This window comes from Cydia amplana, chromosome 26 (genome assembly GCF_948474715.1).
Source record: "Cydia amplana chromosome 26, ilCydAmpl1.1, whole genome shotgun sequence".
Classification (NCBI taxonomy): Eukaryota; Metazoa; Arthropoda; class Insecta; order Lepidoptera; family Tortricidae; genus Cydia; species Cydia amplana.
Window position 1 is genome coordinate 3,524,729 of NC_086094.1, and position 27,515 is coordinate 3,552,243.

A 27,515-nucleotide genomic window follows, 5' to 3' on the forward strand; every position below is an offset into this window, starting at 1 on the left:
TAACTTTTGCTAGGATTTTTTTTTTACTGAACAGAACTAACTAACTAACAAATGCTCAAATGAGGGTCGTCGTATTTAACAACTTTCCAATATTAAATCTACCTAGTTTTTGGTTATTTTTATTGTGTCATTTTTTTAGGTAAGTGCAACAGATATTCGGTATTCGGCCGAATAGAAGGCAACATTTGGCCGAATATCGAATATTCTGCAAAGTGGCCGAATAGGCCGGATACCGAATAGTTGCCAAATATTCGTGGCATCTCTAAGAGACTCGGTCAACGTTGGCTTTAAGGACTCGCATCCAGGACATAACTGTTAAAAAAAAACTCGGTCAACAGTTTTTTTTTAACTAATGAAACGGGACCGATGCGTATAAATAGGGCAGACGTGGGGCAGACAAAAACCAAACCACATTATTTTACTCTGTTCTAGATTTTTTTTCCTGTTCCAGAAAGTTTTTTTGGTTTAATCGTACCGCAGTGACACTAGTGACCTAGTAGGGTAATTCGCCAGTAACTGGCCACCTGTTAGTACTTAACTGGCAACCCTAAACTTAAAATGAATTCTATTTACCTATAAACAATAGTAGTTTGTGTTACAAGGGATCAAAATGATATATTTCCGTCAAGGGCGTACATTGAATCCTGAATGAAGCGACGGATTCTACAATAGGATACCAAACGTAGTGAGGGATTCTAAAGTAGAATCCTGAGCGTAATGAGGGTAAATAATTTTAATACCGTGTGACACATACTGCTTTTCACATCAACTATGAGGAAAATTAAAAAATCTTAGTGTTGACACAATCTGATGCTTAAACAGATTATTTAAGCTGAAAAAATAATGTGCAAAAAAATGTAAAAATAGTGTGCTAGAACAGAAAAGTATTACTTTGCCCCCTCCTAGCAGGGAGGAAAAGTGCCACTTTGATCCCACCTAGCAGGAAAGAAAAAGCTCTTTTCTGAATAGGAGTGTGAGTGTGTACAGTTTTTCTACTCGTCGGCTGTAATGGTAGAATTAAGATTTCGTATACCAAACTGTAATTGCGTACATTTCATGTATGAGCCCAACTCAACTATAATATTCATAAGCAAACGCTGTAGTCAACTATAATGAATTGGTTAACAGCCTCCATAGCCTAGTCGGTAGTGACCCTGCCTACGAAGCTGGAGGTCCCGGGTTCGAATCCCGGTAAGGGCATTTATTTGTGAGTTCATCACGAATATTAAATTTGTTCCTTAGTCACAGGGCGGACACGCCATATATCAAAAATGATTTGCGTTTATATGTGTGCGCGACACGTCTGTACACTCGTCATTGTGTATGTGTTGGTAAGTCGCTTTACGAGAGGACGCCAGAAGTCCGTCAGATTCATGTCGCGAGGCGAGGTAATGCGAGTCGGGGCGGGGCGGTGCGTGGCCGTTCTGTATGATAATACTATTACTTATTCTGTGCCTTAGTTCTGGATGTTTTCTATGTATTTAAGTACCTATATGTATCTATATATTATGCACGCGTTGATGTCTTTTTGTACTACTGAGAACTTAGGTACCTAATTCACTTTATTTATTTAGGTGTTATAGTAGAAAATTGTTATTTGTTTTACAAGGGGGCAAAGTTGTTTAAACGCTCGTGCTAATATTGATACCCGAGCAAGTGAAAGATTGCAAAATTGAACCATGAGCGTAGCGAGTAGCTCGAAAAATGGAATCTTAAGCGTTGCGAGGGTTTCAAAGCACGAGGGTTAAACAAAATTTGCCTCCGAGTGAAACATAAAATTTTTCACTACACCAACCAGAAGAAAATATAACTGTAATATATCAAACAAAATCAAATGCAAATGAATGTTATTAAATATTTATCATTCTAAATCATCATTTAAACGTCAACTCTACCAGCAAACATAAGAAAACAACTCAAAATTTGCATTTGATTACTTTCCCATGTGAATAAAATGCAATTTTGCTATAAGTTTTTGAACAACTAAGACAGCTTTACCATTTGGTGTGTGAAAAGTATATTATTTTAGATGACTCGTAGAAAAAGCAATGTAATACAATAGTGATATAATCAAGCTTTTCAATCTCGTACCTTTATTAGGCCACTCAGCAAAATCTCTCTATTATATCACGATTGTATAAAATTAAAATACTATTTAGTTTCCGTGTGAATGTTTTCATGGTATTTTCTCTTGATTAAAATGTGTAAAAATTCAATGAAAAACATGACAAAACATGATAAAAAACATTTTTACGTTTTCCTCATCTTAAAGCTGTTTACTAGTTCTTTTAATCGACATCCGGTGTTACACATGTCTTTGTTTTTCGTAGGCATACAAAATAGAGTAACATATGCGGCCTCGGCGAAAGTAGACCGACATTATACGTGCCTTATGGGACCATACATTTTCATAGGATTCGGTTGCACAAGTTTCGGTTTTGAAACCCTTTATAAAACACATCGCGTTAAGGTACAGATGTTGTGCATGATTATTTTCCTTCGTATTTTCACAGAAACGCTGGTGCCTAGTGGTAAAAGCGTGCGTCTTGCAATCCGGAGGTCGCGGGTTCAAACCCCGGCTCGTACCAATGTGTTTTTCGGAACTTAGGTACGAAATATCATTTGATATTTACCAGTCGCTTTTCGGTGAAGGAAAACATCGTGAGGAAACCAGACTAATCCCAATAAGGGCCTAGTTTACCCTCTGAGGGTTGGAAGGTCAGATGGCAGTTTCATAAAAACTAGTGCCCACGCCAATTTCTGGGATTAGTTGCCAAGCGGACCCCAGGCTCCCATAAGCCGTGGTAAAATGCCGGGATAACGCGAGGAAGATGATGAAACGTACGATCGTGTTATGCTATTTTAGTCAGTCTCGGTACAAAAAGTATTAAGGTTGACTAAAGTAGCATGACAAATACGAACGTTTCAGAGAAAATCGTCGTGTCTTACAAACATGACTTCTTATTCCTACACAAACTTCTTCATCAAGAAAAGAAAAGATTGATATGCATCTTTCGTACGCTCTGAAGTACTTCACTCCTTTAGTTCACTAGTTCAGTTTAGTTCAGCAGCTCAACAGATCCATCTATATCAACAGTAGTACTGGTTTCATTTCTCTCATTTGCGGATATATTGAGTTGAGTGAAGAATTTGATAGATAATTTCATTCAATATGAATCACTCAAATAATTTAATTTATGAATCGAAGGTTTAACATGGCGTCCTTGTCACTCTCTAAGCAAATGAGCAAGTAAATGAAAAGGTTTTTAAACTGAACTGCTGAAGTAAAGAACTAAATGAATCCGAACGGAACTAGTGAATGAACGAGTGACATCAAGTGAAGTACTTCAATTGAATCTTTCATTCGCGAACTACTCATGTCTAGTTCTTTCCGTGGACCCTTCATTTTATTTTTACATATGCACACTGAATGGTGTATATAATAAGTGTTCCGGACGTTTGTATTTTAGTTTTTATTTTATTTTGGGTAGTTCCATTTCATAATTTTGACGATAAACAGGAAATCCCACCTCAACCCGTAGTCCCTCGTATTTGGGGTGAGTTGGGTTTTCATACAAAGGTGATTTTGGAAGATTGTTGGATCGATTTTTTTATTATGAGTATTACTATAGCTCCATTTTAAATTGGAATACATTATTTTTGTAGCAGTAGCCTTAAAACCCATCTCACCCCCCTTTCATCCCTTCTCTCCCCATTCATAACCCAACTCTCCCCGCGAACCCTACTCACCCCATTTTACGGTACTGTTTTTTTTTGCTGTGTGGTTGACTCGGGCGACGTCACTGTCAATTTCATTGATAAATTGCGTTGGTGTCATAACCACCGATCTACAATGACGCTTACGCATAAAGACAATAGGGGTGTGCAAAAATGAAGCCATCATCTCTAGAGTTTGTGCGGAACGAGAAGAGTCGTGGAATGTATGGGGCCCGATACATTCCACGACTCTTCTTTCGGCACAGACTCTATACAGGGTCATTTTTGGACTGTTAGCCATATTGTGCGAGGTGATTAGGTAGGCCATACTGAACAACTTTTTCTATGGGACCTACTCCGAAATCACTAAAAATTTTTTGGCCGTTTCATACATTTTGGTCGAGTGGATGTCGACGTTTAGGTACTATGGGAAGGCCAAATTTTTTTTTGGGAATTCGGGGTTGGTCCCGTAGAAAAAGTTGTTCAGTATGACCTACCTAATCACCTCGCACAATATGGCTAACGGTCCAAAAATGACCCTGTATATGAACATTTCATGAGTGCAAAAGAGGCAGATTACATATGAGAAAACTTGACCACCAGCTTCACAGGGCCGCTTGAATGTACCAAAACGTAAGATTCGCTGACTGGAAAATACGATTTTTTTTGTATATATCTCGGAAACGGCTCTAACGATTTCGATGAAATTTGCTATACGAGTGTTTTCAGGGGCGAAAATCGATCTGCTAGTTCTTATCTCTGGGAAAACGCGCATTTTTGAGTTTTTATATGTCTCCCAGATATTCATTTCTGAAGTCAAAACTTCCTGTGACATTTGACACAAAATTCCGATTTTGGTCGCACTTTTAATATTTGCGTATGCATTAGCGTCACAGGCGCCAACCTGTCACTGTGCCTGGAGAAAATAGGCCAAGTCTATTTTTAGACCATTCACAAATGGCGATCTGAATCCTTATTTCCATAGCTTGGACTTTGCTCTAGTTTCTCTTTTCGCATCCGTAATGAGTCACTTATGACACTTGTCACACTTGGGAAACAAATACTACACGCTTATGGCAATTACATTTTCACACCACCTATTCAAAAAAGAGCTTTTTCTTCCCTGCTAGGAGGGATCAAAGTGACACTTTTCCTCCCTGCTAGGAGGGATCAAAGTAACACTTTTCTGTTCTAGCACACTATTTTTACATTTTTTGCACATTATTTTTTTTAGCTTAAATAATCAGATCAGTAGGGCTATGATGGCCGGCTCTTTATCATTTGTCACCATGGCTGTCACGTTCTAACACTTCTAACAAATATGTAAGTGCGAAAGTGACGCATAGCATGACAGGTGATAAAAATACGAGCATGATAGCTGGTCAGATTATGTCAACACTACACGGTATCAAAATTATTTCGTCTTGGGCGTTAACACTTGAATCCCTCATTACGCTCAGGACGCCCTTGACGGAAATATATCATTTTGATCCCTTGTAACACAAACTATTATTAAATGGTGACAAAAGGGAAAACACTGATTTAAACTTTTACGATTTTTAAACATCATTAACGAATATCGACAGTCGCTAAATCGAATATCGAGTGTTGTGTGTCGACCAGTGTAACATCCCTAGTGTGCAAAACGTTCAAGCTGATAAACAAGACCAAGTGCGGGTAGTTCGAAAAACTCGCGCGGTTAGAAGATGTTGATGTCAACTTTAGCCAGTCTTCTCCGAGACCACGGGGACAACGCTATCCTCGAAACGTCGGAGGTAAACCTTAAAACTTAGATACGCGATTAAGTCCCGTTGTACAATTTAATAAAAGGGAAAACATTTCCTTGTCTAACAGCCGACCCTTTAAATACCGGTACGACCTTTTTAAAGAACCCCATATTGAACCCCAGAATGTACACTAGCATTTCATTCGAAAGCGTGACGTGCGTTCGCGTGTGTGTTATGTTTATTTTTTGTATGAGATTTTGAACAGCGCGCCAAGCGAGACGTTTTGGAAACTCAAAATCCTACCGACCTACCGACTAAACTAGAAACTACAGTAAGTACTTATGGGTCTCCCTATACGACGTGACCGATAATCGCATGCGATTTGCGTTACATTATATTGCAGCAATTATCTAAAATCGCCAGCTAATTGTCGCAAGGTCTGTAGAGGCCATAAATGCTTCCTAAAAGTCTATCGATGAATGTTCTGTTTTAGTATCTACTTATTCTCCGGTTCAAATCTCACCCATAGCAACTCGTTGAATTAACAATATTGTAAATAACATTTATGTTATACGGTTTGCCTGTGCGCGCGTCATAGGGGGATTGAATTGCAAATGGCGGACAAAAACGGCGGCCATCTTATCGCACGTGCTCGAGATGTTTATGCGAGTGCTTGAATATTTGCCTGTGGGCATGGTAATTATTCTGAAGTCTGGTTGGCTAAATTTTTCTGTAGGTATCATTAGAAGTAGGTCTGTGCGGAAAAAGAAAAGTCGTGAAATATATGGATGTTGCAGGATGGAGTTTTTATCCCAACATTAAAAAGTTTATGTCAACTGTCTTCTTGGAAAATAATATATCTTTCGTACCTTTTGTATTTTAATTCAATTAATTTACTTATTTGGACCCCAAGGCTCAAGAAAAGCCTTTAACATGTGGCTAGCATGTCTGATCCAGAGTATAAATTCACTGATGATAATAATAATGTACCTGACAACTTACCGCATGTTAAAGGCTTTTCTTGGGCCTTGGAGTCCAAATAAGTAAATTAATTGAATTAAAATACAAAAGGTACGTATGAAACGAAAGATATATGTAGTTGGTCAAACCAATTTGTCAGTAAATAAGAACAAAAAAAACTATACTCATCCATTTCTTTTGGGTGCCAGTACTAGCGTAAGACAAAGATAGTATGATTTTCTTTGTCTATGTTTGATATGAGACAGTCCTTTGACAAATTATATATTTTCCAAGAAGACAGTTGACAATGTTGACATTAAACTTTTTATGTTGGGATAAAAACTCCATTCTGCAACAATGGGATCCAATACATTCTACGACTCTTCTCTTTCCGCACAGTACCTACCTACTAGCAGAAGAATAAGAATCTTTTATTTGCAATAAATATTACCAGGTACATCGGTGTTCATGCGATAGGTGGTAGGTTTCATGTTTAACCATAAATGGTATGCAAAATATGTACAAAACTTATAAACTATCATGCAAAACATATACAAATAATGTCTCTATTTGTAATATATTAATTATTAATGTTATGCAAGTCAAGTCTAATTAATTGAATTGTAGTTGTTTAGCCATTGATGCAATTTTCGCTTGAATGCTACAATATTTAATGTATTCATATCATTAGGTAATGTATTATACATATTAAGACACATTATCTTGCAGCTTTTTTTATGTTTAGCTAATCTCGGATGTTCATCACAGGAAGTAGTCTATCCGGATTGCGGCAAGAGCGTGGATGGCTATCACAGGCTTTTTTAAATATATATTTATGCTTATGAACAAACATGCACATTTCATAAATATAAAGAGACGGAAGTGGTAATAAACCAAGCCTTTTAAAAAGTGGTCTGCATGATTCACCTGGTGGCATCCCGTGGCATGCGACAAAGGCTTTATTTAAATCGGTGCTATTGCCCCACATTATTAAGCCATAGCATAAAACGGACTCTACGTATGCATGATAGCAGGATATTGCCGTTTTGGTATCAGTAACTCTACCGAGTTGTTAAGTTGTTTGAGTTGAGAGTTCGTCTAAATTCACTTTGCAAAGACTTGGATAGAAAAAAGTGAGGAATGCCATTATGATCGTCACATTTTCATTGAAATTTGACAGATGCCATTTCCACATTTTTACAATGCAAATCGCTTGAAAAAAAAAGCAAATTGCACTAAACAATGAAAATAAAAGCTTTTAAGTTTGAAAGTCACACGACTTTTTTCCGTTATCTATGCGACCGAAGCGCCGCCCTGGCGGGTTTTGGAACACATTAGATGTCTGTCAAAAAGGATGAAAATTATGTCACATGAAAGTCTGCATTTTCCCCCTCCTCGTATATATCCTCGCTAACACTTCTCTCGCAACATTTTCATCTTCACCACTTAGATTGTGGTTGGCAGTCACTGACATCATTACAGCTCAACAACATAACTGTTATCACAGACCACAGAGTCTGTCTACGTGTCTAGCCTAACTTTGCACCACCGGCTTAAACAGAACATAGTGAGGGGAGGGAGTGTCATTCATCATCTTCCTCGCGTTGTCCCGGCATTTTGCCACGGCTCATGGGATCCTGGGGTCCGCTTGGCAACTAATCCCAGTAATTGGCGTGGGCACTAGTTTTTACGAAAGCAATTGCCATCTGACCTTCCGACCCAGAGGGTAAACTAGGCTTCGTATTGGGATTAGCCGGTTTCCTCACGATGTTTTCTTTCACCGAAAAGCGACTGGTAAATATCAAATGATATTTCGTACATAAGTTCCGATAAACTTATTGGTACGAGCCGGGGTTCGAACCCGCGACCTCCGGATTGCAAGTCGCACGCTCTTACCGCTAGGCCACCAGCGCTTCCCATATAATTATCTAGGTATAATTAAGGGTATTTAAAAACTTTATTTTTAAAATGATTAAATATTCTCTCTTCTAACATTTAATTGGTAATTGTGTACCAAATCATATTTATTTATACATTTATCAAATAATCCTATACATTTATTAATATAATAACTAACTATAAATTAAATATTTAAAAACTAAACTAAAATTAAAATAAAATAAACCTACTTAAAAAATTAAACGAATACTTACAATATTATATAAAAACTAAAATATACTAATAAAAAAAGATGAATATAAAAAGAAGTTATAAAAAGTTATTAAGGGTTAGTTTTTGAAAATTCTCTTTGGCCCATTGTTATTTGGGAACCAGTTAAAGCATTCAAAAACTTGATAACCTAACCGAGTTTCATGCACATTTCACACTAAGTATGAGAAAAGATGAGATTAAGTTTTCTTAATTTTCTCAGTTTCGTTACGAATGTTAGCTATACAAATTTGCATTTTGGTATGGTTAATTTCGTTACGAAACTGAAAATGTTAAGAAAAAATTAGACAACGGTACAATAAATTTGCAAATGACCCATTGATCAAAGTAAAGTTTGATCTAGTGATTTAATTTCCTTCAAGTTATTGTACATACGCATGCTGTTTTTATTATAAGGGCAGCAAATTTATATTATTTAATAAAAACGAGGATTTTACATCCGTTTTATACTGTCAGCATTGTTGACTCTTTATAGTACGACTGACCTGGATATTCTATTTATATAGAAAGAAATAGATACCATGTGCAAGAAACTCGGTTAGTTTATCAAGTTTGTAATTATTTTAACTGGTTCCCAAAAAACAAGGGGCCTAAGAGAATTTTCAAAAATTAACCCTTAATTATACCTAAGAACAAGTGTATTGTAAAAACCGGTCAAGTGTGAGTCGGACTCGCGTTTCAAAGGTTCCGTACATTACCCAATTTTAACAATGTGTTTTTTACTCGTATGTGGAACTTGAATGAAATGTCTTAATAAAACCCGTAGGGGTCGCATCAAAAACTAAGTAATTAAGTCCGACTCAGGCTTGACTGCACATTTTCTAATAGGTTTTCCTGTCATCCATAGGTAAAGAACTATTTTGTGTATTTTTTTTTCAAAATTGTGGACCCAGAATTTTCAGAGATAAAGGGAGGGGGGGGGGTTAAAATTATAAAAAAAATATTAGAAATTCTCAAAATGAGCCCTTTCATTTGATATATAGTAACACGATAACATATACCTAAGTAGCTAGAAAAACTTTATTTTGTAACTTTCTCATTTATCCTTCAAAAGTGGCCCCCATGTTCAAAATTTATATATCTGCCTCTATCACTACAATGGGTATGCAAGAGAAATAGAGAGAGAGAGGCCTCTCTAGATATAACGAAATTTCGATTTTCGATTTTCACGGCCCCCAGGTTCTTATAAGTATTAAAAAAATCGACATAAACTTATTTTTGTTATTTATTTAGAGGCACTGTATGTCAAGTAGGTAGGTACGTCAAACAAACAACATAAAACTAGGTACTTAGCTATTGCAATTTTTTCTACAGAAATTTATCAACAAATATGATACGAAGCAAACGTTGAAATAATATGTTGGTTTATATTTTTCTGGAATTTTTTTAAGAAATAAAACTATGTAAACGTATAATATCGCGTATAATGAATTTAAAATACATCCCGTTTGTCGTCTGATATAGTCCGTTTACATAATTTTATTTCACGAGTAAGTAGGTACGTAACTATCGCAGTAACCGAAGACATATTATATTTTACAGTACATATGGTGCTACTTTACCGCACTAGTGCGATAATTAATTAGCACATTACCTAACTATTTCCAAAAGGGCCATATGTACTGTAAAATATTATACGATACATGTGCAAATAGTAATTCGCAAATCGTGTCGACTTACAACACTCACTTCGGTCATGTTTTAATTTTTCGCCACTCGTTGAGAATTTCCTAAGTTTCGCACTTGTATTGTAATGTACCTACTATTTTAAGAAATTTTAATAATACTTATAGTACAAAAACAGTATTAGCTCTATTAATGTTTTTTACGTGCCATAAAAATATTGTATGAATAAAGAATATGTCGAAACGAATATGTAATAATAAAGTTTGGAACCATCGGTACAACATTTCTAATCACTCTTGGCCGGCATTCACATTCAGTACCTTTGTTTTGTAGGTAGTTAGGTAGGTACTTTTTTTTTTGCAAACTCGTTAATTCTCATAACACTCATCAAATATACGATATACGACCCTATTACGCATTGCTCCAATTTTCAAATGTTTTGATTACGCATAAAAAATTACAATCTTACATTAGCTTCTACCCAGTCCACTTCGCACCATCAAGCAACAATATCAAAAATTATTTAAAAATAAATTTGTAATTCAAAGATTCTGGTTACTGGATCAAACGGGGAGCTTGATAAAATATAGTTTGCATCTTGTTGCGACGTGATAAGTACCATATTGCCTTGAAGCGGCGGACGTGAGAAAAAAAAGAAGACAATCGTTCGGAATAATTTGAGCCAAGTGTATAAAATGGCGGCGCGCCGCTGACACCGCGCAGTGGCTAGCGCGTTCCCGCCAAAACAACTGTCATTCCGGTGTGGACACTCTAAAAATTTTCTAATAAAGAAAAAAATGAGTGCCCTACTCCTAATCGCCGTCGCTGTTCTCATTTTATACAAAGTTTATTCCCGTAAATCTATCAGTATTAAACGGGAGAACAAATATGGGGAAGCTAAAGAGGTGGTTTTGAGCGAAGCACCGGGACCGGTACCTTTCCCGGTCGTTGGTAGTTTACATCTTTTGGGGAAACAGGAGTCTCCTTTCCAAGCGTTCACGGAGCTAGCCAAAGAGTACGGGGACATTTTTAGCATACAGTTGGGCGGATCAAAGTGTTTAGTAGTAAATAATCTGGAGTTAATTAGGGAAGTATTGAACCAGAACGGGAAGTTTTTCGGCGGACGACCGGACTTCGAGAGGTTCCATCGGCTGTTCGCTGGCGATAGAAACAACTGTAAGTAGCTTTCCTGCACTCTATTTATTTGAACTTTATTGAACAAAATACCAAAATAATGTACAAACGGCGGAGTCAATGGCTTGTTCTACCAGTCAAGGGCTAAACCGAGACTTTGCTGTTAAACTTTACATTTTTCCGTACAATTCTCTGTTTGCTACATTTTTTCTAAATTTTTCATGTAAATCCCGTAGAAGATACGGATTGGCAATTTTTTTTATTTTATTGCATCATTTGGGTAAGTTAAATTATAAATTATGCGGACATAATTTAAGCTTCAACTATTTTTTTTTATAATCCATTGAACATATTCTACAATTTAAATTCTAAATAGGTATTTATACTGAAAAACTTAAAGTATATTTAGTAGAGCTGTCGGCGCGGTTTCAGGCGAATTTAATTTTGTTCGTTAAAGAGGTAGGACCTTTCAAAGATTTACATTTATTCGTAAAATACATCATTTTCATAACCACTCTGAGGGCCGGGTATCATGAGTGGGGTGTAAAATTGTTAAAAATATGTTTACTTTACTAAAAACTTACGCTTACGAGTTTTTTTTATATTTGGCGCATGTGTTTTGTGTTCCCCTTTTATTCCACATATTTTAAGATTTCCACATATTTATAAATATTTACAAAAGATAACATTTATAAAAATTACTGCTAACACTTACCCGTGATGTAAATTCGCTGTCACATTATTTTAAAGAACGTAAAGTCTCAGCCCGCGGGGTGGCACTGATTATAAAACCAACCTTCTACCGGCGCGTACGCATGCGTGCGTTAAGCCAGCAAGGCTCTACGGTAGCCCGACTATGTCTGCCATTTGATGCCAATCGTCTAAGGGCGTGTACAGTCCACGTGAAACATATGTGCAAATTTTTAACCTTTAAGCTTAACCTGTTATCCACACGGATAACAACGCTGCCTTAGCAGTTATCAAAACCAGGGTTCGAAATTATCTAGGTAATTATAATCATTGATAATTATAGCGATAATTATTCGGTAATTATCCGATAAATATCGGATCCTCATCCCAGGTATGCATTATTTATTATTTTCTTTGAATTCTTTGATAGTAAAAAATAATGATTGGGGTTTTTCATATTTTAGGTTTTAAATTTTAGGTTATTAACAAATCGATAATTATCAGGCATATAAATCACGATAATTATCAAGATAGATATCATTGATAATTATCCTTTCGAGCCCTGATCAAAACACATTAGATATTTGACAATTTACTTATGTCAATTTGTAAACTGTCAATCTGACTATAAATTATTACTTAAAAAATGTCTCAAAGCCCTTGATATTCACTGCTAGTTTTAATTAATCAGTCGACAAAATCAAATCGATATTAACTAGAGTATATTTCAAAATCTTTTACTTTAAAAAAAAACCTTTTGGTTACGATATAGCGTACACACGCCAGTCTATAACCACCAATTTATAAAGAAACAAGTTGATAAAATTTAATTTCAGTACCGCTACAATGATGCATATAACGCATATTTGTCTGTAATATAATATATGTCATGTATTTGGCTAGCACATATTTTTAATATGCGTGGAATATATATTTACCACTGATTTATTTAATCCGACGAAATGTGATAAATAGTTATTTGTACAACAAGAGAGCAAAGTTTTATATTTTTTCGAGTGCTTATTTTGATTCCCGTGCAAGCGAAAGATTCTATAATAGCGAGCGTAGCGAGTGAATCTAATTTAGAATCTTGAGCGCAGTAAGGGCCTCAAAAGCACACGAGATGTAAATAACTTTGATCTCGTGTAGTACACACAAGTTTTCACCGCAGCAGTGAGAACATATTAGACAACCTGAAAAATGTAATCCTTCTTCATCATGCCATCATTTTTTGTAAAAAAAAAACATTGTAAGATACGGTCCGAATTGCGGATACTTACTATTTGTCAACTATAGTAGAGATTCTTAAAAGTAGAATTAATTACCACCACTCATAAAACCAGTTTAGGTAAGTATGTAGGTTGCACTTGGATTATTAAAAAAAAAAACATTTCAATCTCTGAACGTGTGCATAGGAACCTATATAAATACTTATGTTTAATTTAAAAGAATAACTCACTCATACTCATATTATTTTGCATAATAGTCGGCACAGACATACACAATATTTCCCAATGATTTCCCATATTGGCAATATTTCCGTGACCTAGCGCAACGCACCTAACATAAAATTGCAATAGAAATGTGACCACCGCGTGACCTATTAATGCAGGGGACGAGTTCTACTGACCTCCATAAAACTTAATTGTTTGTTACCAGAGACCTAGTGTAGCTCGGTTAGTAAAAAGGTGCGTTATTTGCAATAATACGCTGGATAGAAACATACTGAATACACTTTGTTTATGAGTAATAGTAAGGAAAATATTAATTTTAAGTAATAGAAGATTAATATAACGTATTTAACTTTTAAGAAACATTTTGGTAAGATAGTTAAAATCGGAATCTAAATCAGTTGCAATATAAATTTCTGGGAAAATATTGCCAACACACTAATACAAAAATAACAAAAAAAGATTTCAATTTTCACACACATGGGCCATTTTATTTAAAGTTGTGTCCTCTACACTTTTTTTTAAATTTGTGAATGTCTATGTTATTTCTACTCAGAATCACGAGCTCTTTCTATCCTAAAAGGAGAAAAAAAGTGTCCCAAGGTTTTTATTTCCATTCCGTTACCATTTTTCATAGACTTTGTATGGCGGTCACGGAATGGAAAGACCGAAAAATATAATAATGGAAATTTTGGGACACTTTTTTTCTCCTATTAGGATCAAGAGAGCTCGTGATTCTGAGTAGAAATAACATAAAAAAATCCCAAATTGGAAAAAAAGTGTAGGGGATAACTTTAAATAAAATGGCCCACGTACCTATATTGCTTGTAACTTAACCACATCATAGAGAAATATAGTAAGACAAGAGTGCTCACTCCATACATCAGTTCAGACTATTAATTTCAGTGTCTACATCTAGCATCGAGTAGCGGAACTATCAGTACTGCTACTTGACAATAGATGTAGCACCGACCGGAAAGTCTTATGCTGTTGAGATGAGACTTTCCGGTCGGTGCTACATCTATTGTCAAGTAGCAGTACTGATAGTTCCGCTACTCGATGCTAGATGTTAATAGTCTTTTTGGTACTAAAACTGATGTATGGAGTGAGCACTGTATGTATTTTTTTCTCTATGACCACATGTACGAACAATGACAGATTAAAATTAAAATGCATATTTTAGTCCTTATAACTATTTGATATGATTTACGAAATAATTAGCAGATTAGCAACTGTGTCACGGGATAGTAAAACTTCTCATCCACACGCATAGTCGTAGCAGGACTGAAAGAGATGGTAATATGATCTCGGTCGTCATTTTAATTTGCGGATAGTATAACAGCAACATTCATAATCACTATCTGTGGACTTTATTATCTTGGCAATAAGGCTTAAAAAGCTTCAATAGTGTAGACCTGATTGTATGAACTTAATTCCATGGCGCCAATTATGACGTTATCTATGAAAAGGGACCTTATTGTCGATGGCGCTTACACCATTATTAACGATGCTCCGATAGTAATACAATGTCGCGTGACGCTGTGCGGCGTAAGCGCCATCGACAATAAGGTCCCTTTTCATAGATAATGCCCCAATTAAACTTGACACTAGGTTTCTGAATTGATGCTACAGGTGATGACGCCACCCTGATAGTAGATTTTTAGTTAGGTTCATTCAGAAATAATTAATTGCATTCAAATTAAATTTTGACCTTTTTATAAATGAATGAATGAATGAATGATTTATTTGCTTAAACATGGTACATGGTAATGAATACATTTCTAATCTTTTTCTTTAATCGTAAAAGAGTAAGAAACTGATAAGTTGACTTAAAATTCAGTCCAAAGTCAATATACATATCTTGCAAAATATAAATTAAGTCTTGTTTATAATGATGACTATTAATTATTATATGACAGACTCATGATCCCGAATGTCAAAAAGTGACATCATATCTTTAGATGGTCATGCTGAATAATTCTTCTCAGGAGTCGCAAAAATCTGTAAATAATCTTTGAGAGTTCAGAGTAGCCAAACCATGGGACAATTGGGGCCAAACACGAAATTGCGAAAAAAAAACAGCCACTCCATGAAAAACTTTGAAAACTCAAAGCAGCCTGAAAGTAGGTTTTTTTTGCGTAATTTTTCATATTCATCATCATCAAATCATCATCATTTCGACGACTGGTCTGGCCGAGTGGGTAGTGACCCTGCCTATGAAGCCGCGGTCCTGGGTTCGAATCCCGGTAAGGGCATTTATTTGTGTGACGAGCACATATATTAGTTGCTGAGTCTTGGATGTTTTCTATTTATTTATGTATTTGTATATTATGTATTTCGTTGTCTGAGTACCCACAACACAAGCCTTCTTGAGCTTACTGTGGGACTTAGTCAATCTGTGTAAGAATGTCCTATAATATTTATTTATTTATTTATCAAATCATCCGTCATAGAAAATGACATTTAGGACGCCTCAGCCCCGGCATGGCCCGGTCTAGCGTGAGTCATCCTTAATTCTAAAAAAAATATGTTAGGTACCTATACTTAATTAAATATTTTAGGAAGATAAATGTTATGGGTTACAAAAATTTATTTAAGTCAACCTGTGGTAACAACTTATAATAACAAAAATAAGTTTTTGGCAAAAATTTAATTTTTGCTACACGCTTTTATCGCTGACTATACTTTTCTTACGACAGACAACTAATACTCATCGAGACAATTCTAAAAACCCCTAACACAATTAGGTTGCGTTGTTTCATCACAGAGTTCCTATGGCCACCTCCTGCCTCCATCATCAGATCAGCTCGATGGTACCATAATATTGCATTGTCACCCGACTTACATAATTATGTATGCAACATTTCAGCTCAATCGGAAACCGGGAAGTGGATCAAATTTAACTTGCAAGATTCCATTACATAGTTGCATACAGGTCGACCTAATAAAAGCGTGTTAATAAAATAATAATTTCTAAGTCCTGATGCAAAGGCTGTCCATCGCAATACAACGCGGCAACGCAGCGAGCGTGATGGGCACCTTTGCGTCAGGGACCGCCCGGGACGGGTTTTAGTAAGTATTTATTTTTTATATTTTTAGTATTTCTAAATGATAATTCGAATTTATTTTGTTCTTAATTTTCCGAAAACATTCCGAGAAAATAGTTTATAGTGGATATAAGTATTTTTAAACTCCTCATTTGGTAGAGATAAATAGTAATTTAATAGTCTTTGGCAAAACTAGTCCTATTTTCATCATCATATTTAGCCTTCGGTCGCCCACTGCTGAGCATAGGCCTCTCTTGGTGTACGCCACTTGTCCCGGTCCTGTGCTAGTCTCATCCAAAAGTGCCTATGTTAGGTAATTAATATATGTCATGGGAATATATGCGTATGTGTTAAATGAAACTATACTCATTTAAAAACCTTCAACGTTACCTAGTTTTGTTTACTTGAATTCGATATAGGCTTAATTGCCGACTAATCAATTCTGATTAAATGTGTTAATAGGCAAATTAATAAAAAAAGCTGCCAAGTGCGAGTCGGACTCGCCCATGAAGGGTTCCGTATTTAGGCGATTTATGACGTATAAAAAAAAAACTACTTACTAGATCTCGCTCAAACCAATTTTTGGTGGAAGTTTACATGGTAATCTACATCATATATTTTTTTTAGGTTTATCATTCTCTTATTTTAGAAGTTACAGGGGGGGAGACACACATTTTACCACTTTGGAAGTGTCTCTCGCGCAAACTATTCAGTTTAGAAAAAAATGATATTAGAAACCTCAATATCATTTTTGAAGACCTATCCATAGATACCCCACACGTATGGGTTTGATGAAAAAAAAATTTTTGAGTTTCAGTTCGAAGTATGGGGAACCCCAAAAATTTATTGTTTTTTTTCTATTTTTGTGTGAAAATCTTAATGCGGTTCACAGAATACATCTACTTACCAAGTTTCAACAGTATAGTTCTTATAGTTTCGGAGAAAAGTGGCTGTGACATACGGACGGACAGACAGACGGACAGACGGACAGACAGACAGACAGACATGACGAATCTATAAGGGTTCCGTTTTTTGCCATTTGGCTACGGAACCCTAAAAATACATCAAACATATGTTGTACTACTGGTTTAGCTTTTTAGGCAGGTTTAAGAAATTTTATATCAAACGAATTTATCTACTTATTAAAGTGCACAAAAAAAACAACGGGTTGCACTCAGGGAGTGCCGGCAGAAGTGAAAACTCAATCACTATTGCAAAATGTCTGCAGCACTATGTATAATTGAGGTTCTAACGCCATCGAGCGTTATTTCGTCGCATTACTTAAAACCCCTAAGCACATAACTGTTAGTACTCGAGTTATATTAATACCAGTTACAGCGAAACTAACTGGATGGCATTTAAATCAATAAAGAAAAACTCAATGACATTGAAGTAACAGTTTTTCGATAAGGTCACGTGTCCGTCTTACGGTTACGTGACACCTGTTACGAGTTTAACATTTTTTCCCCATCACAAAAAGTGCACAGCGCCGCTAAAGAAGTTTGCACTTCAAAAATTGGGTTTTTTTTTTCACGTACTTATTATAATCGAAAATCATCAAGATTTGTCGCTATCGAGGACCATAAGTTAATTTAACGGTAAAAAAATCCGTCTGTCTTTTTTGGGGGGTACAGTAAGCCAATACCATAAACATAACTCCCACAAACATAGCCACAAAGGGGACAACTTTTTCATACAAACGTAGTCCCCATTTTCATCTCTGCATATTAACATTATAGAAAATAATTATTTTTATACAATTTGATGTATATTATCCACAGCTATGCTCCTTCGTTTTATATTTTCGATTTTTCAATAATTACTGGAGTTAAAAGTTTTGTATGGAAATTATTTTTCGCTCCTAACTTTTAATAATAAAAAAACCGGCCAAGTGCGAGTCGGACTCGCGCACGGAGGGTTCCGCACCATCAACAAAAAATAGAGCAAAACAAGCAAAAAAAACAAGCAAAAAAACGGTCACCCATCCAAGTACTGACCCCGCCCGACGTTGCTTAACTTCGGTCAAAAATCACGTTTGTTGTATGGGAGCCCCACTTAAATCTTTATTTTATTCTGTTTTTAGTATTTGTTGTTATAGCGGCAACAGAAATACATCATCTGTGAAAATTTCAACTGTCTAGCTATCACGGTTCGTGAGATACAGCCTGGTGACAGACGGACGGACGGACGGACGGACGGACACCGGAGTCTTAGTAATAGGGTCCCGTTTTTACCCTTTGGGTACGGAACCCTAAAAACGAAAAAAGTCAAACGAAGGGGCAGAGTAATACCCTGGGAGGAAAATGGGAACTACGTTTGTATGAGGAAGCCATCGTCCACAAGGACAGACAAACGTAAATTAATATTATACGTTACAAACTAGTATTTTCCGCTTATACAATATAGTATTATATGACATGCGAGTTGCTGACACCATACTTCATATAGGAAATAGGCTTAAATTACATTTTTAAATATTTGGAAAATACGACACTTAAGGTCGTCCAATAATTACTTTAATTAGGTCACGGTTATATAAATAACTTGTTTCTTTCATTGATACAACGAAATATAAGTAGTTACTTATATAGGTACATTAAAAATATCTTGTTTCGGTAATCTGTGTTTAGACACATGTTTTGGATTTTATTTGACACATTGACATAGATATCTAGGGACTGGCTTTACGGGCAATAATAATGAGGCATGACAGGGGCCAGTACAGCGGTGTGAAATCGCTACAACGCGATTGGTTGATGAGTTCGCATCACGCGCGCGATTGGTTGACGAGTTCGCATTACGCGCACTATTGGTCGCAACTAGTCGCGTTAGACTGCACGATTGGCTGGAATTCGTGAGTAACACCGCTGAACTAGTACCATTTTTAGTGCCCCATTAGCCCGTCTTTAGATATTATACGTCAATGATTTGACACCAATCAGGCCTACCGCGAATACGAAAATCGAAATTTCGTTATCTGCCTCGAATATGCAAGAGTGGAAGAGAGGCAAAAAATGACGAAATTTCGATTTTCGCGGTAAGTCCTGGTCTGCAAGTTTGTTTCACGTTTTTGAACGGCGTCGTTGAAATGCGATGCCCACACTTTGACACTGCAGTCTGTGCAGAGTTAACTTGGCTACTCTTAGTTGAAATTGTTTGTGTTGTTTTGATTGCCTCAACGCTCCAGTTAAAAGATTTTTTACTACAATAAATCATAAACTCATTAAACTTAATGCATATTAGTGTAAGGCCCGAGTGGACGCTCTTGTTGGGCGTGCAACGGGGCGGGGCGTGCGGCGTGCATGTTAAACAAATGCAAGCGTATAGGAGCGGCCTTAGTGCACGCTGCTCACATCACGCGTGAGCCCACAGCCACGCTGCACGCCCCGCCGAACGCTCCGCTTCGAGCGTCCACTCAGGCCTTACTTACACTTGCGTGTTGTTGGTTTTTATACCATCCAAAAGAAAGTGACAGCGAGTGGTATATAGGCTAGTTAATATTGAAGCTTTGTTTCTAAGAAAAAAGCCCATTTCTAGGTCATTATAACCAGCAGACCATGGATAGATTTATAGGGCAGAATAATATTAGATGCGCAAAGCATGAAGATATGAACGTAAACTTAACAACTTATGTGACGTTATCTATGAAAAGGTACCTTATTGTCGATGGCGCTTACGCCATTATTAACGATGCTCCGATATTAATACAATGCCGCGCGACGCTGTGCGGCGTAAGCGCCATCGACAATAAGGTCCCTTTTCATAGATAATGCCCCATATGTAGGGTACGGTTTTTAGATTACAAAACCATTTTTGCAGTACGTAGTACGTAAGTACCATACACACGTACGCTATTTTACCGCCCCTAGTGTGATCACCACAATACGTGCTTATGTCGAAAATTTAAAAGGCCATATGTACAGTAATACACGTGCGAAAAGGTAATTGCGAGTTTCCTTTTTTTCGCACTTGAATCGTAATGTATTATTCCTTGCATTAAAACATAACCTTGCTTTACTAGGTGGGCCATTATTTATTTCTATTTCGTTACCATCTTTCATTAATTTTTAGTTATGTATTTCCATTCCGTTACTGTCAACAAAGAGGACAGTAACGGAATGGAAATACATAACTAAAAATTTATGGAAATTAGAGGACACTTTTTTATATTAGAATCGGAAGAGCTCGTGATTCTGAGACTTCTGAATAGAAATAACATAAAAATTCCCAGATTTGAAAAAAAAAGTTTAGTGTAGGTACTACAGTGAAAGAATTTAATTTCCGTACCTTGTCACAGTGACAATCAATATGAAAGTCGCTAGGGAACTCGTACTATTGTCACTGTGACAAGGTACGAAATGGTACTGAAATAAAATTGACCGCACAACTTTGAATAAAATGGCCCGATTTAATCGTGACGTTCGTAAATGTTACTACTTATTTGGGATATAAAAACAAGATTTAGATATTATTAAACAAATGTATCTTAGATTTGAAGATTTGAAAATTTTAACGATGCCATCGCTTTTCATTTTTGAAGTGATAATGTTTGTAAAAAACAATACAGGCATATTCAAAAAACATGTTGATATTTCTCACAGAAATCTGAGAAACAAGCATATACACAATCTTTGCACAATTCCTGCAAATACATCATTATTGCGAAAAAGTGTGTACCTACTTGGCCAGTAAAATATATAACAAATTGCCGATCAACTTTAAGTCACTAAGTATATTAGAATTAAAAAATAAGCTAACGACATTATTGATTCATAAAAGCTATTATTCCATTGCAGAATATTTAAATGATGACTTAGAATGATATGTATTATGACAATTTGTATTATATTTTCAATAGGCATCTAATCGACATTGTATTTATTAATTATATGGATAATAATAGTGATGGAAATCTATATTTTGACATCTACAATTCTCATGAACTATGTACCTGATATTCATTAATTATCATAGCTGTAAGTAGGATTAGATTATTACTCGTACTCGGTGAGCATGATAGTTTAGTTGCTAGTATTAAGTTCAATGTTTTTGTACGCCGTTTGGCAAAATATAGTGAAACTGTACATATTATAAACTGACCACCACTGTAATTCTACCTATATTTACAAATAAAACACTTACTTACTTACTTACTTTATTTGTAAAAGTCAATACATCACTACATAGTATAAAACAAAGTCGCTTCCCGCTGTCTATCTGTCTTATGTAGTATGCTTAGATCTTTAAAACTACGCAACGGATTTTGATGCGGTTTTTAGGGTTCCGTAGCCAAATGGCAAAAAACGGAACCCTTATAGATTCGTCATGTCTGTCTGTCTGTCTGTCCGTCTGTCTGTCCGTCCGTATGTCACAGCCACTTTTCTCCGAAACTATAAGAACTATACTGTTGAAACTTGGTAAGTAGATGTATTCTGTAAACCGCATTAAGATTTTCACACAAAAATAGAAAAAAAACAATAAATTTTTGGGGTTCCCCATACTTCGAACTGAAACTCAAAAATTTTTTGTTCATCAAACCCATACGTGTGGGGTATCTATGGATAGGTCTTCAAAAATGATATTGAGGTTTCTAATATCATTTTTTTCTAAACTGAATAGTTTGCGCGAGAGACACTTCCAAAGTGGTAAAATGTGTGTCCCCCCCCCCGTAACTTCTAAAATAACAGAATGATAAAACTAAAAAAAATATATGATGTACATTACCATGTAAACTTCCACCGAAAATTGGTTTGAACGAGATCTAGTAAGTAGTTATTTTTTTATACGTCATAAATTGCCTAAATACGGAACCCTTCATGGGCGAGTCCGACTCGCACTTGGCCGCTTTTTTTTAATAGAGTGATTCAAGAGGAAGGTTTATGTATAATTTGTTAACCCGTGCGAAGCCGGGGCGGGTCGCTAGTAATGAATAAAAAAAACAAATAAAAATACTGTTCAGAACCTCTATTATAACTCTTGAAGATGCTTAACCTATTTGGGGCATTATCTATGAAAAGGTACCTCATTGTCGATGTCGCTTACGCCATTATTAACGATGCTCCGATATAAATACAATGCCGCGCGACGCTGTGCGGCGTGAGATCCATCGACAATAAGGTCCCTTTTCATAGGTAATGCCCCATTTCATAGCACATGCACAATTATAATGCGCATGGAATTACTAGCTTTAATAGGTTACCTAGGCACTTTATAAATACTTGTGTAAAAGAAAAAGTGATTTCTAGATACAAGTGTAAATTGGTCGTTTTTAACTCGGTCAGTCTGGTTTACACTTGAATGGTCTCGTAAAAATAATCGATAACTAGTGGTAGTGGTACTACTTACTTTATGGTGGTACCTACAAAATATAGTATAACCCATAGACTAGGAATCCTCTAGACGGAGTTTAGAGCAATTATTTCATGAAACCGATGCTGCCAAAAATACGGGGGTGCGGGGGGACGAGGTGAACGAATCCCGTGCCGTGATTGGTCCGTTCAAAGACACGGAGTAAAACTACCGTATATAATGGCAGAGGGGGTAGCGTTACTATGCTCAGTCTAGAGGATGTCCTGTCTGTGTATACCACCCATGCGACACATGCATAGTACCCTGAATTTTTGGTGCGGGAATGTTTATCGCTAACCAAAAATAGGTAAACACTGTAAAAAAGAAATTATTAGAACATTTCTATTTAGGTATACAAGTATTTTATACTACCCATACATATAGTTCAAAATACGGTATTTAATATTTATGCAAGATGGCTATTTCCTCAACACATTTTTGATACACAACTTTGGGAAAAAATCAAATTATTTTGTTAAATATTTTGATTGGTGTTTTTTTTAAGTGGCGGGGTGGCCAAGGGGTTCAAGGATTGCTAAAGACGCCGATTCGAATCCGGCCTTCACCATTGGAGAGCTTCGTCACATTTTTTTAAATATATGACATCTCTTTCAGTTTATACATTTTTGATAATAATAAACCTTCCTCTTGAGTCACTCTATCTATTAAAAAAGAACGCTTCAAAATCCGTTGCGTAGTTTTAAAGATCTAAGCATACAGTATAGGGACAGACAGCGGGAAGCGACTTTGTTTTATACTATAGATCGATTTTTTTAGCAGTAGAAAGAACTTGAAAGAAGGTAAGCGATTTTGACATGTCTTTTAATTGAAAAACACTTTTTAAAAATCAATAACTATTACTTATGAAAGCAGAAGACTATAAAAGATTGTATTAGATTCATAATTGTTACATATTTACAGTAACTTATTTTTAAAATGTGTTTTTCAATTAAAAGACCTATCAAGATTGTTTACCTTATTTCTAATGCTAAAACGAACTATATGTAGTGATATTTCACCAATTTCTTGTGTCAATATTTGGGGTTAAAAGTTGGCATGCCTCACTGATTCTCATCACATAGCGTGTTGCATGCTTAATAGACCAGTCACGCTCTGATACTTTAATGGTAGCGTTTTTACTTTTACAGTACCATCAGTGGTTCTAAGACTAGGCGACGATAATACATACAATACAATACAATACAAATCCTTTTTATTGCACAACCTCAATAGAGTCTGGCTAGCCAAAAATTGTTGACAGATATTTCGTTGTTGTATCACCAATTGTCTATGACTTTAAAAAAAAGCTAAAAGTCGGTTGTCAATTTATGTCATTCATTCAAATTGCGGTTTATTTAAGGGGTTTATTTTAAATAATATTAATAATGTAATATTAATAATAGGAGCAAACTATTATTTCAGCTCGTAAATAAATACGACAATTTGCGAAGTCGACGTGTAGCGTTGTATAACGAAAAACTGCAATGTTTACAAGTCCTAAACAAATGTCAACAAATTAGGAGGTTGGTGCTCTATAAATATTTTGATACTTAGCATTTAGCATATTTGGCATAGTAATACTTATGTAATTTTTTTGGTGATGGATTATATTACGGTATTATCAAGCTAGGTCTTATTTACACTACATTTAATTTTTCCCCTTGTTACAATAGTATATGGTGAGAAAGTGTTAACATATGTGTTTATCGTTAACTGTACTTTATATAGTGGTAGAAATTATGTGAGCTGACTTTGAGTGCACGTCAACCTATATTTAACTTATATCCTTAGGTGCCTTACGTGTGCACAGAAAATCAAAAATATTTTCTAGTATCACAACTACAATTCCTACTACACAAAGTGTGACCAGCCCAAGATGTTTTGAATTTCCCGCCAAACATTTGTGTAATATTTTTGTAGCCAGACTCTAGATGTTATAATTTACCTTACTCAAACAGTTATATTTTTGTCTCCAGCCCTGGCGCTCTGCGACTGGTCGAACTTACAACTGCGCAGACGCAACCTGGCGCGCCGGCACTGCGGCCCCAAGCAGCACACCGACAACTTCGCCCGCATCGGCAGCGTCGCCACCTTTGAGGCCATCGAGCTAGTCCAGACCCTGAAGCACGTCACCAGGACCACAGAATCCGCCATCAACCTGAAACCCCTCCTCATGTCCACAGCCATGAACATGTTCAGCCACTACATGTGCAATGTCAGATTTGATGAAGATGATGTTGAATTCCGCAAAATCGTCGACCATTTCGATGAGATCTTCTGGGAAATCAATCAAGGATACGCTGTTGATTTCCTTCCTTGGCTTTCACCGTTTTACAAGAAGCATATGGATAAGTTGTCCAACTGGTCCAAAGAGATCCGCAGCTTTATTCTTTCGAGAATCGTGGAACAGAGAGAAATGAACTTGGAAACTGATGGTCCAGAGAAGGATTTCCTAGATGGACTCCTAAGGGTTTTACATGATGATCCGACTGTTGATAGGGATACGATTATTTTCATGCTCGAGGACTTCTTGGGCGGTCATTCGTCTGTTGGCAACTTGGTTATGCTTTGCTTAGCTGCTGTGGCGCGCGACCCTGAAGTAGGGAAGAAGATTCGTTCAGAAATCGAAGGTCTGACTAAAGGAAAACGCGCTATCAGTCTAGTCGATAGAAGCAGCCTGCCATACACGGAATCGACTATCTTGGAAGTTTTGAGATACGCGTCTTCTCCGATAGTTCCTCATGTAGCTACAGAGAACGCCGAAGTAGCCGGGTTTGGAGTTGAGAAAGGGACCACGATCTTTATAAACAACTACGAGTTGAACACATCTGAGAAATACTGGAGTGAGCCGGAGAAATTCGATCCCTCTCGATTCTTAGAGCGCAGTAAAGTGCGCGTCAGGAGGAACTCCCAATGTGACTCGGGTATGGAGTCTGACAGCGAACGAACAGGACCGATAAATAAAACGACAGAGATGGAGAAAGAGGTAGTATCAGTTAAAAAGAACATCCCTCACTTCTTGCCGTTCAGCATCGGTAAAAGAACATGCATCGGGCAGACACTAGTGACCACAATGAGCTTCGTTATGTTTGCCAACATCATGCAAGAGTTTGATATCGGTGCTGAGCATTTAGAGGATTTAAGACAGAAGCCGGCGTGCGTAGCTCTTCCTAAAGACACATTTAATCTGTACGTAGTACCCAGAAAGCACTGAATAATTTATTATTGTAGATAATCAATCTCCTCAGCCACTATTAAGGTTTTTATAAATAAAATTGCAGAAACTGATTAGACTTCAATAGAGTAGGTACATGGATAGGTACTGTAGTTTTCTTATAGAGAAGTATCTCGAATAGAGTCTGTGCGGAAAGAGATGAGTCGTAGAATGTATGGGTTCTCTTACATTCTACGACTCTTCTCTTTTCGCACAGACTAACAGATTAGGTTAGATTATTGTAGCGCTGGTTGTAAAAAAAATATTTATTCATTTTTTGTAGCTCTGTGTTGTGTTTCAGCTCTTTTGGTATTACCAGTTTCAAGTAAAACAAAAACATAGACAACTATACTCAGACACACTCACTTTGTCGAAATTCAAATTTTCCATGGTGGAAATTCTTCGCACCGATTTTTTAAATTGTCCACTTTTCTACTGGAAAAGTGGGTGTACCAGAGTATAGTTTATTTAATTTGAATTCTTCATATTAATATTGAAGGTGGCAATACTGTAGTTTTTTTACATGACTTTATAACCAAATATGGCTGTGGAGAGACGCTCAAAACATTATTTATTTCTCGAAATAATCTTTTTAGGTACTCGAAATAATCTTACATTTGGCTTTTCTGTCATAAACTGTATGTACTCGTCCCAAATTTAGAAAATGTGTGAATGTATGCGTGCGCTAGGATTTTTATGATAGTTAGCTAACTGGTCTAGATCTAGTATTTCTAGTAAGCACTAGATCTTAACCAAACAGTTGATTCATTTACCCGACGACTTTCTTCTGTTTCGTGGATTTGATACTGGCTGATGTTTTAGAGTTTTTAGCATTTTTTTGTAGTTTTGTAGCGCGGCAATATAATTTTATTGAAATTTAGACGCATTTATTATGTAGAAGTAGTTTTAGGTATTTTACCTATATCAGTCATTGAGCGTTCTGTGAATCTCTCTTATAGTAGATTTTAGGACCGTAAACTTAGTGTAGTGATCAGTGCTTAATACACAAAAAAATGGAACCCTGAGCCACTGTAGACATATGACTCACTGTTTAACAGTTACAATAATTTCAAAGGTTATTAAAAAAAAAGAAATTTAGCTGACATGTTGCCTCAGGGTTCCATTGGTTGATCATTGGAACATTTCACTAAAATGTCGCTTACATAACGCATTTCCTTTAGCAGCTCTTAAACATAATGTTTACGATGACACAGTATATATAGACAAGGGGTCTCTATTGTTTCCCATAAAGTTTTAAGTCATAATGTATTGTTTGTCCGCATTTTCGTTAGTCATAATTTGGTTTTTCTCAGAAACGCGTAACTTTTCAGGATTGCCATAAAACAAACCTAACCTAACCTATCTATAGGATAACTTTACGAAAATTCTGAAAAGTTAACGGTTTCAGAATTATGACTAATGATAATCTGAC

At 36.3% G+C, this 27,515-nt stretch overlaps 1 protein-coding gene across 1 annotated transcript; it reads left to right on the plus strand.

The window, feature by feature from the left end:
• The first annotated feature begins 10,679 nt into the window (after positions 1–10,679).
• On the plus strand, positions 10,680–26,162 carry LOC134660309 (cytochrome P450 307a1-like). The gene is made up of 2 exons (XM_063516055.1): positions 10,680–11,375; positions 24,846–26,162. Exons 1-2 carry the CDS (start codon positions 10,997–10,999, stop codon positions 26,081–26,083), a joined length of 1,617 nt encoding a protein of 538 aa, XP_063372125.1. The 5' UTR covers positions 10,680–10,996; the 3' UTR covers positions 26,084–26,162.
• Positions 26,163–27,515: the final 1,353 nt, after the last annotated feature.

Excerpts from the sequence above, each read along its gene's own strand:
- LOC134660309 (XM_063516055.1), top strand. The coding sequence starts at position 10,997 with ATGAGTGCCCTACTCCTAATCGCCGTCGCTGTTCTCATTTTATACAAA. Across the intron at positions 11,376-24,845 it reads CGCTGGCGATAGAAACAACT|CCCTGGCGCTCTGCGACTGG; the intron begins GTAAGTAGCTTT and ends TTTTGTCTCCAG.